Source organism: Agrilus planipennis, unplaced genomic scaffold (genome assembly GCF_000699045.2).
Source record: "Agrilus planipennis isolate EAB-ADULT unplaced genomic scaffold, Apla_2.0 scaffold14, whole genome shotgun sequence".
Classification (NCBI taxonomy): Eukaryota; Metazoa; Arthropoda; class Insecta; order Coleoptera; family Buprestidae; genus Agrilus; species Agrilus planipennis.
In genome coordinates, this window is record NW_020442313.1 from 1,544,415 (window position 1) to 1,555,896 (window position 11,482).

The 11,482-nt window shown below is 32.8% G+C and overlaps 1 protein-coding gene across 1 annotated transcript in view; it reads right to left on the reverse strand.

The window, feature by feature from the left end:
* LOC108737391 overlaps positions 1-11,482 on the reverse strand; it is a 28,236-nt gene that overhangs the window by 4,756 nt on the left and 11,998 nt on the right. The window contains exon 2 of the mRNA XM_025980082.1: positions 3,690-3,905. Coding sequence (XP_025835867.1) covers positions 3,690-3,905 — 216 coding nt within the window. The remainder of the gene's footprint in view (positions 1-3,689; positions 3,906-11,482) is intronic.

Sequence of the window (11,482 nt, forward strand, 5' to 3'; positions counted from 1 at the left end):
CATATGCCCTAATCTTTCAACGGATTTGAAATTTTCACTTTCAAATTGAAAGTATCTGAAAATAGTGAGAAATAAGAAAAAAAATTATTAATAATTATTTGATTCCATGGTAGATGGCAGACTTAGTTAATTCGGTCAATATTCAGAACTTTGTATGTTTGCATACCAAGACAGTAGTGGCTTGGTACATGGTACAAATCTTGAAAAACCAGTACATTACCAAGAAATTGGTATATCTAACATCGCTGAGGGAAAAGGGATCATATGTGGATTATATCTCGTGCATACTATAATAATAAACTAAGACTCGGAATTATATTTGAATTAATTAAATAGGTATTATTATTATAAATGCATATTTGAATATCTATATTTTAAATACTTTGGAAAAAATCTTTGAAATTTAGATATTCAGATACACAAAAATTGAAATATCCATGTATTAAATTATCCTGAATTTCAATTTTAGTTTTATGGTGAATTTCACGCCTTAATTACTCAATCGATCATCATGAAATTTAGTAAACACATTGTCATGGGTATAGAAAAGGACGGTAACCTTTTATCCAGAAAAAATGCTGTTCCCGAGGGACTGAAAAAATTTGTTTTATGGTGGATTTCACGCCTTAACTACTCAATCGATCATCATGAAATTTTGTAGACACATTGTTATGGGTACAGAAAAGGACATAGCATACCTTTTAACTAGAGGGATAGAAAAATAAATTTTATAAGGGCGTCGATTATCTTTGACATGTAATATTTAGGACATCAACGCGGGCGCAGCCGCGAGTTAAATCTAGTAAATTTTAAATTCTGCTAACACATTTTTCTTGATAGTAATCTCCGATAAGAAAATACATAGCATTGTCTAATCTGTCCAATAAGACAATATTTTTAAAAATTTTCAAGGCATATAACATAATTATACCTTCTTATATTCTGTACGTACATATGTCAGTAAGTACAGTATTTTAATTTGTGTAGCTTATAACTAGTATCTACCAAAGCAGCATAATCTAATAAATATATGTATTGTGTGTATCAAGGAAGTGGATTAAGCATGAAGCTGTATTTGCCATATATGTAATCCGTACTATAATAAATTATTTTAAGCACTGAATTAAAAAGCAAATAAAAAAGCGGATTAACAACTTAATCCATGAATTCATTTGATTGAAGGTTAAGGTTAACGGTATTATCTGGAGTAGAACAAAACGCTACTCGAGTTGATAAGAGGTAATTGTGAAGGATTATCTGCAGGTAGATATTTGCAAAAATTGATTCATCATGATGTTAAATGCATGTGATAATAATCCTTATTATAATCAATTATCATTATTATTGTTTACAATAAAAAAAAATATTTCTTGAAATATTTAAATTATAACGTAAATATGTAACAAAATCAAAAATAAAAAAGTTATATATATCTTTTATAGGCTAAAATTTTGACAAATACCTACTGATCATTCGACTACTTATAAAAATACAAATTTTTCATCCAATTTCATAAATAACTGTTCAAATGAATTGCATATTTGTAAAAACGGCCGAAAAGAACTTAATTTAATCTAATTTCATTTGTAACAGTAGCGTAACTATGTTAAAAAAAATTGTATTCGGAGAGAAAATGGAGCCCAATTAAATGCAAAAAATATAACAAAGAGTTTTAATCTGACCTTACACAGAAGTTTAAACAATAACTATAAATTTCTAATTCGAGCGTTTTACCAAATTTCTAATACTAATCTTTTTTACCTTAGGAGCTGCCCGACTTTGGGGCCGATGTTCTACAGAACACATGGAACATAGTTACGTCACTGCAAAGTAGTCTTTATTAACTCAGAAAAAAGAAAAAGTCAAGAAATAGGAATTAGAAATAATGGCAAGATTTAGACCGAGAGTTAGGTAAGAAATAAGGAAGATGGATTTCATAAAATAAAAACTGGACCAATATATGTTAAAAAAACGACGGAAAAGGTAGAGAAGATGAACGACGAAGCTTGATGAAAATAATGAAAAATGATGAAAATAGTTCTCCAGCAATGGATCCATAAAAAGTGTTTTTTTTTATTAAAAGGTAAAACGTCGTAAGCAACAGTGTTTGGGTGAAGGTTGGGACTAGGCTTCATCGATGGTCCACGATGATGTAGTAGGTGTGTTTGAATATATTAAAACTCGATGTCAAGAATTATGTGTAAAGTTGGAAAAATTCATTTTTCCGTAGCGCTATATGTAACCATGGAATTGTGACACTTGACTATCTGGACAACCGCCGTTCCTCCAATAATTTTTAACTAAAATTTAAGTTGAGTAAGTTTATATTAATATAACTAAGGTCAGTTTTGGCTAAGAGAATTTACTTGCGAGTGCTTAAGATAACTGTCAGATGGCATCAAATATTTTGTTAATTTTCGTTTTGAAGACGTTATTGAAAGTCTTCATCATTAGTGAATGAGTATGTATGGGTGTCAGCATGACACAAAACGTCCATTGTTGACACCGAGAATACTAAAATGAAAATGACTCTGCAAAATCTGGGGAATCTGGTTAAATGAGACATTTCAAAATGAACCCGAAATAATCCAATTCCAAACATTGGGAAAATTACAAAAATTCGATATTTATTTCGCTTTACTACGATAAAGTTAATTGTAGTCTGTGTAGGTACTAATACTATGATGTGTATGCAGAGTATAAAAAAACTCTTAATGATTTGTGTTGATTCTGGCACATATCTTGAGGATCATTTTAAAGGTTCTCTCAGGGTAAAGTTGGTTTGTTGTTGTTGGATAATTTCGCGTCCAACTTTTAAACAAATGATGGAGTTAATAACGCTTACGTAGAACACAGGACTATATGCAAGGTAATAAGAAATAGGCGAGATAGGTTGGTAGGACACCTTCTCAGGCATGAAGGTCTAGTCAGAGACATATTGGAGGCAGAAACGGAAGTTAGGAGGGGTAGAGGTAGACCTAGATTAGCATATAGTTAAGCATGTGGGATGTTCTACTTTTAGGGAAATGCTAAGATTAGCTCAGGATAGGAAAGAGTGGAGGGGTGCGAGTTCAACAAGTCTTAAGACCGACGACTTTATGATAATGACGGAGTATAATGGTTATTTTCTTCATAATGTTGATGATTTTGACTTAAGTAGTTTTTACTATAAGTGACTACAGTATCATAAATGTATTGTGAAATTTTACTATATATCGCAAGAATGGCAAGTATTGTATATTACAACTATTACAACGAGCCATGAAGCTAACCGGAACGTATATTATGCAGCGTACAAAGTTAGTTATGAGTTACGTTGGTCACATTTGACTTTAAACACTTAAGGTAGTAGTCTCTTGAAAATATTTTTGACAAAATATCATGAAATTAAGTATGTGGTTTCATTACAACAACATACTAAAATTTAAAGTGTGTCAACAGTATATATTTTTGGATATAGATGTCACCCGTATTATGACGAATTCAACTCGTATTTTGTATATTGTCAGTTAGTGAATTCAATGTGCTGTTGTTATTACTTTTGGGATTGACATAAATGCAGTATCACCAACAGTTGTACGTTATGTTTTTAATTGATGACTATAAAATCTCATCATCCGTCTTATAAGGTGTTGTAAATAACTATTCACGTTGAAGTAGATAGATACTTTAATATTAATGAGACTTACCTGACCAGGAGGCATTCAGAACAAGTTCACCGGTAATTCCCGGCCTGAGGTTGCGGTCACAGTTGCCCGAAGACGTGGAAAACAGAACCGTGTCAGGGCCGTATTCTTTATAAATGAAGCAGTACTTCAAGGCGCCGTGCGAAGATCGACTTGTCGTCGGTGAGGCGATCAAGTAGTTTGTGCCATTCTCTTCCCACCTGCCGTGGCATGAATATGCTGAAACAAATGAATAAATCATAGCATCTTCTCCTGCGCGTCAATAATCCCAGAGAAACTACTGAACCACAGATCAAAAGTTTCCAGTAAGATGCTAGAACATTTTGTATAATTTCGAAAACAACAAAAAGGAAGTAAATTCTGAATGTAAAATTTAATAGATAGAGATCAATTAAATAAGGATTCGAACACATAATCAGAGCTCTAGCCAAAGGGATGCCGGGGGTGCTTCCCCTAATATCTGCTCATTTGGATTTTCAACTTGTGTTATTAATTAACAATTAAAAAACAGAATACTTCGGTAGGGCCTGCACAAAACGTGGGTAGGTTCATTGACAATGTCGAAGAGGTACGTATAGTCAAATCCGGTGAAGATCCAGTCATTACCATATATAAATCAAATCAAAAAACACCAAGAACTACAAAAATGTTGTGTTCTTACAATATATAGGTCATTAAACTGACCCCAAAGGAAAGAAACAAAAGGAAGTGGAGGCTGTTCGAGTTAGAGTTTAATAATTCTGTTTAGCTGTTAACTAAATTTTTATTTGTGGTTAGGGCTTTTTTTGTTTCAAAATGTTTCGATAATGTTAATGCCTTTTTCTTTAGTTGCATATGTAACAGTTTTAAATTAAGTATTTATGTCTAAAGAACGATATTAATAACATTCAGCTGTATTTGTAGTACACTAAATGTTAAATTATTGGAAAGGTATAGGTTAGAAATGTCACTCAAATGCTTTTTCAATATTTCTTACTTCTATTTCAAAATCTACTCCTTCTGAAAATTTTTTTATAGCTCGGAAACAGCCAAAGACGTTGGGTTCACACAACTGTCCCAAAATTCTATATTTTTAATAAAAGCAAGAACCTTTTCGTGAACAGTAATCGTTCACAAGAAGTTTGTCGTTTTATCAATTCGATACTGTTTTGCGGACTGTTTTGTCAAAATTCTTAAAATTTCGTAGATCCTTGCAAAAGGTACGATAAGTAGTGCTTTGGCAGGTACTGGTATCCATTTGGAAGTTCAAAATTCCATGAACCATGGCACTGAACCCGGAAAACAATATCGAACAGTAAGTCAGATTATTCATTTCCAAGGAGTTTAGAATTTTTTGGGCTCTCTTCAGTTAAAGAATTAGAAGGTATATTCATGGAATGTCTCTTTGTACCTTTTTTAAACTTCTAACACTTTCAAAGGCCAATGTGAGCAAATTTCATTCATCATTTTATATAAGTTGATCGGTGATACTAGCAAAACTTTTAACGGCAAAAATGTATTTTGCATTTTACAAATAGAATATACGTTTGCAAAAGTATTTTAAATAAAATACAAAATGCTTTTCTTAAAAAAGTATGTAAATGTAAGATAAAAATAGCTAATTTTTATTTTGTATTTGCACATTAAATGTAAGTATTTTAAATAAATCACATCTTTGATGATCTGTTTGTGTCAAAATGAATTTCGAAAATACAAACAACTGTTGTGTAGGCACCTAAATGTTCCAATATAGGTAGGTACCTAATTTTGTAATAATGGTAAAATTTTAAAGCCTGATATTAAAACAGGGCACCAAATTCCTTCGAGTACCTAGCCTTTATTTTACCTCTGAGATAAAAGGATGTACAGGTCCGACGAAGGAAGCTGGCGAGCGGTCGCGCAGGTACTTGCCCATTTATGACCTATTTGGGTAAGTCACTTGGAACCGATACACAAATAAGCTTTCAGTAGGCGTAAATTATAGTATTAATACAGATAGGNAAGTTTCTTGACATCTTACGGAGAAATATGTTTATTTGCTTTATACTTTTTGTTTCATCCATTTCAAAAGTTACTGACCTAATAAGTTTTTGTTCAATGAATTGCAATTTCTGGTCGTCTGCAAAAGGTCGTGATCTAATAATAACGACTAATTTATGGGGTCACTAATAATGCCACTTATCAGAATGAATTTTACGAAACGAAAACCACACAGCGAGAAAAATATTCGCTTGAAATTTTAGACCGTTATACCTTGAAATTACTTCAAACGAAAATTTTAATTTTTTAATAAAACAATCAATCAATCAATATTGTTTAGTTTCATCGGCATGAATCGAAAATACATTGTAAAAGTCTTTAGAAGATATCAGTAAGTTTTGTGATGTATAATTAAAAATTAATTTAATAGCAGTTGAAATTAATGCAACTCAAATTGAAATATAAAGAATGCCAAAATAGACCATAAAAACAAATCCAGAACACAAACCAATGTTTTCTAAACTTTTTGACTCAAATTTTTCAATAAACTTATTTTGGATTTTCGTAAAAATCGTCAATATTTGGTTAGGTAAGGTTAGCACAACACGTAAGTACAGTTATAGTGAAACTAAAAACTTAATGGAATTGGTGTAGAACGAACAGGAATGAAGATAAATAAAAATGAAAAACATCTTTTTTAAGCCCCTTAGTCTTTCGTAAAAAAGACACTGACCGAATTTCTTTATCGACGATAACAGTCTATAATAAATGACCTTCAACACACAACAATAACAACGAATACGTAGCCTGAAATCATTAGTGCATCTTCAAGAATACTGAAAAGGTTAGTACATAAATGCATTAGTAAGTTAGTATTTTAGTAAACAATCGTCAAACCGTTTAAAACACACATAAATTCACAACCAAAGGGGGCCACTACACATATATAGTGACAGATTGCAGCCTTTTTATTAAGTGTCCTTATTTATTTTAGATTAATCTACAACGCAACGTGCGGAGATCATCTTTCAAGGACCTTTTGTATTTGGGCTGTTACCGATAGGAAAATGAAACAAATTGGAAGAAGAGTAGTCGTTACGAAAGACGATTGAAGTCGATGACTCCTGTTGACTTCAACACATTTACCTGGAAACAGAAACAAAAATGTCAACATTGACGTAAAACTCTACCTTCGATATCACTATACGTAAACCAATATGACTAGAGGTAGGAGGAGCAATAACTTAACCCGAAGCAGAAGGGTTTAAAAAGCATTATCAGAAAATTCAACGGTCCAATGCGCAGTGAACGATTGCGCATCTACGCGGAGAGCGGGAGTCCGCTAGAGTCTCGGCGGCGTGTGCTGTGCTCAGCTGTTGTTTTCTTACCTCTACCCTCCACGTGGCCGGCCGTCATTGTCTTTATTTGCAGTCTGTGTAAAAACCGAATCATAATTTGCAGTAAACCTGTGAAAACGAAGTGTGTTCCAGCACACAATTCGTTTTGAATGTGTTACAATACTTATAATTGCAGAATGAAGGAGTAAAAGGCATTTTCAAGGTGGGTTACTCTACAATATCATATTAAATTAAAAAAAAAAAACAAAAATAAACAGTATCAGACTTCCGGCAGCATATCATCTCCATCTAGTGAAATACTACTAGTAGTTTAATACATATCATCTTCTTTTTACAAAAATTATGCAGAACACCTACTGCGTACTGCTGATAGCTAATAAGTTCGAAATCGCGAATCAAGAACTTAAGTTGTTCTTAAAAAAATATAAGACACAATAGTGATACATATAAGTTAACTACTTTGTACCTGTTGTAGAAAATAGGTTTTAAAAATAGCTAAATATTTCTATAACTTGTGTGATGATTAGGAGGGGGTTCATTGCCATAAAAATTCCGATAAATTGACAATGTAATACAAGCGATGTCCGTATTAAGCCTTCTTTTTAGTATTGACGTTCGAATTGGGACTTCTATATTTCGACATTATATCCACTACGTCATTGTAAGCGATATCGCTATAAACGGTTTCGAATGCAAATGTGAAAATTTTCAGTAATAAAGCAGTATATTGCAAATATTTTGTATTATGCAAATGCTTGGCTGATAATAATCAATGCATGTTCGTTAACATACACTTAAAATATTTAAAAAAATAATAATAACACATGAATATGCACATTTGAAAAGGATTTCAAGGACAGCAATAGTGCGAAAAATATATAGTGTAATTAGTATGAAATCCTGTACGTGGAGTGTAAAAATTACGTATATACATGTAATACATACAACAAACTAATTGCATAATATTTAAAAGTTGGAGGCCATTTGGATAACCTTTCCGTTATTATTTTTTACAGTGAATTGCCGATTTATAATAATACGTATTCTCTCAAAAACGATACGCTGGATTTGTATTTAACTTCCTGTTGATTATTTACTAGGTATAGTAATAAAAGTAAGGTCTTCATCATCACAGCAAGTAAAAATAATCATTATCAGTGAGTGAACATAACAATATTTACAATGTTTATTATTCTACTGTACTTAAATTTCAAATAGCAAACGTTTTTTTAGGTTTACGTCGACTTTTTAATAAGTTTTGAAAAACATTCTCAAATGTTTTTAATCCTTAATTAAATATATTTTTTGAACATTGCGATGATTCTAGTTTTAAAAAAGCGACTGGGATCAAAATATACATCATTTACGTACGATACAGTTTTATGATAATTTTTACTTTGCGGTTAAGAAATTTACGAGGTGTGTTCAAAAAGTACCCGGAATTGTCGTTTTTTCAAAAAAATATTTATTTATTCGTCTATATCAATGTGGTCCCCTTCAAAGTAGTCCCCCCCCCCCAGATATAATACACTTATGCCAACGTTTTTTCCAATCTTCGAAGCACTCTTGATATTCACTTTTTGGTATGTCCTTGAGCACTCTCAGCGATTCGGACTTTATTTCTTCAATCAAGGAAAAACGCCGTCCTTTCATGGGTCTCTTCAACTTTGGGAACAGGAAAAAGTCACACGGAGCCATATCTGGTAAATATGGAGGTTGGGGCATGACTACGGTATTGTTTTTGGCCAAAAAATTACGAACAAGCAACGACGAGTGAGCAGGTGCGTTATCGTGGTGCAAAAGCCATGAATTGTTTTTCCATAAATCGGGGCGTTTTTTTCGGATTGCTTCACGCAAACGTCGCATAACTTCAAAGTAATACTCCTTATTAACCGTACGACCTTGTGGTAAGAACTCTTGATGCACTATGCCATTATAATCGAAGAAAACAGTAAGCAAAACCTTGACATCGATTGAACTTGACGTGCTTTTTTCGCTCTTGGTGATGTTGAATGCTTCCAGGTGGACGATTGTGCTTTGGTTTCGACATCATAACCGTACACCCATGTTTCATCACCAGTTATGACCCTTTCAAGCAAACTTGGATCGTCGTTGACGTTATTCAACAGCTCCTGAGCGATGTTCATGCGACTGTTTTTTTGGTCACAATTCTGCAGTTTTGGAATGAATTTTGCTGCCACTCGTTTCATGCCAAAAACATTTGAAAAAATGTTATGACATGAGCCAATTGATATGCCAACTTCATCAGCAACTTCTCTAATTGTGATTCGGCGATCATTCATAACCATTTTTTCCACTTTTTTCACATTTTCATCGATTATTGACGTGCAGGGTCTACCGGAGCGTTCGTCATCTTCAAAGTCTTCGCGGCCAGCTTGGAAACGCTTATACCACTCGTAAACACTTGTTTTTTTCATAGCAGACTCACCATAGGCTTTTTGTAACAGTTCACACACTTTGTTACACTTTATTTCATTTTTTAAGCAAAATTTAACACAAATTGTTTGACTCTTCAATTCTTCCATTGTTTAAACAAGCAAAAATCGCCGAGCTCATAAAACCACGTCGAACCTTAGCGACTACCACAGACAAAGTAAACAGTGAATATAGTTGAAAAATTTGTCATACTTTAGGGGCATGTATACCAACACAATAAAAAAAAATTGACAATCGGATTCTCCAGACCCGCGAAATTTAAAAATTCCGGGTAGTTTTTGAACACACCTCGTATAATCAGCAGACACTAATTGTCTGGTTTATAAAAAGAACTGCATTTAATCACCGATTGTACTGGGGGAATTCCATCACACAAACACAAAACAAAAATTAGGTATAAACAAATATCGCAAACAAAACCTTGAAAAACATCTGCATGAAAGATATGAACTCGTATATGGATATTGTTAATCATCCAAAGTTGCCATTTAGACTTTCGTGTCAGATGTGCTCTAGATTTCAAAAATAATATCACACTCGGGAACAAACTTTTGTGAGCATATAGAAACGAAACTATGCGGAGCAGGAATGAAATTATTCCCATGGGAGGGGAAGTAATGATATGATTAGATAGGGTAAAACGTTCTAAAAATGAAGCCTTGGTGAAAATTAAATGACGACTATTACCGAAAATTTTAAAATCTATGGGGATTCATTGTATGATATAGCCATTTACGGTTACAAAATTAGTTAAAGTTAAAGAAATAGTAGAAATGAGGTAGCAATAGTTGATACAAGATGTTATGGACTTGATTCTTACAATTTGGATTTCTAATATGATATAAGGAATACCTAAATTGAGGTAAAATTGCATCTTTAATATGATATCGATGAACCAGATTCTCGCTTATCACTACATAGTATAAAACAAAGTCGCTTTCCCGCTGTCTGTCCTTATGTATGCTTAAATCTTTAAAACTACGCAACGGATTTTGATGCGGTTTTTTTTAAAAGATAGAGTGATTCAAGGGGATGGTTTATATGTATAATACATGCATAATATAGTAGGGAAACACTGATAATTTTAGAGGTTTCTAATGTGATGTCGTATATGAACACATTTTTTGCGCTTACATTGCAAACGCTGGCTGAACCCAACGAGATAGATCAAAATAATGTACTACAGTATTGTACATCTTAAAAGAGTCTACAAAAAAGTCCGCGATGGTATATGTCTATCTCTTAGGGATAACCCACAATAACCATTTTTATCCTTTACTTTTTATGAGAAATAATGACTTATTTACGAAGCGATTGTAGGCAACACAGCATTAATTCTTATCCAATTAAATACCTTAAATACATTGTGCATTTAATATGGATCAATATGGCCCATTACAGCATGTAATTTAAATAAATATTTTCGAAGATATTACAGATTTAAAATGCAGGGACATAGCGGTTACGGCGGTACCGGCCGGGAGGAAGGTTTGTATTGTATAATGACAAAAAAACTGTGCATGTTGTATATAAAGACGTTCTGTAGTATATTTAATGTGTTCAGGGGTTGTCTATTTAAGATTTCCTCTCTCGATAATAATCTAAACACCTATACAATAATTCGTTTCTGTTTTACCTTCAACTTCGTTTTATCACCTATTGAACCTACGGAAAGCAGTGATGTTAGAAGTAAATTAGGAAACCTGGTACTGTTGTGACAAAAAAGCTGGTATTTTCAATGCAAAATTGGTATGTTTACGGAATACTAAATATCATGAGTATTAGTTACTTAAGAATAGTATTCCAATAAAATAAATTTGGATATAATATACAATATCATACCATTCAATAAATAAATAATTAATCAACGATAAAATAAATGATACCCTTCAAGCTCTTTTTAAATTAACCGTCTATGAAGTTTTCCAGTTTACTTATTATGTGAACGGTAAAGAAACACAACACGTAACATTGGCGCATATGCCCTAATCTTTCAACGGATTTGAAATTTTCACTTTCAAA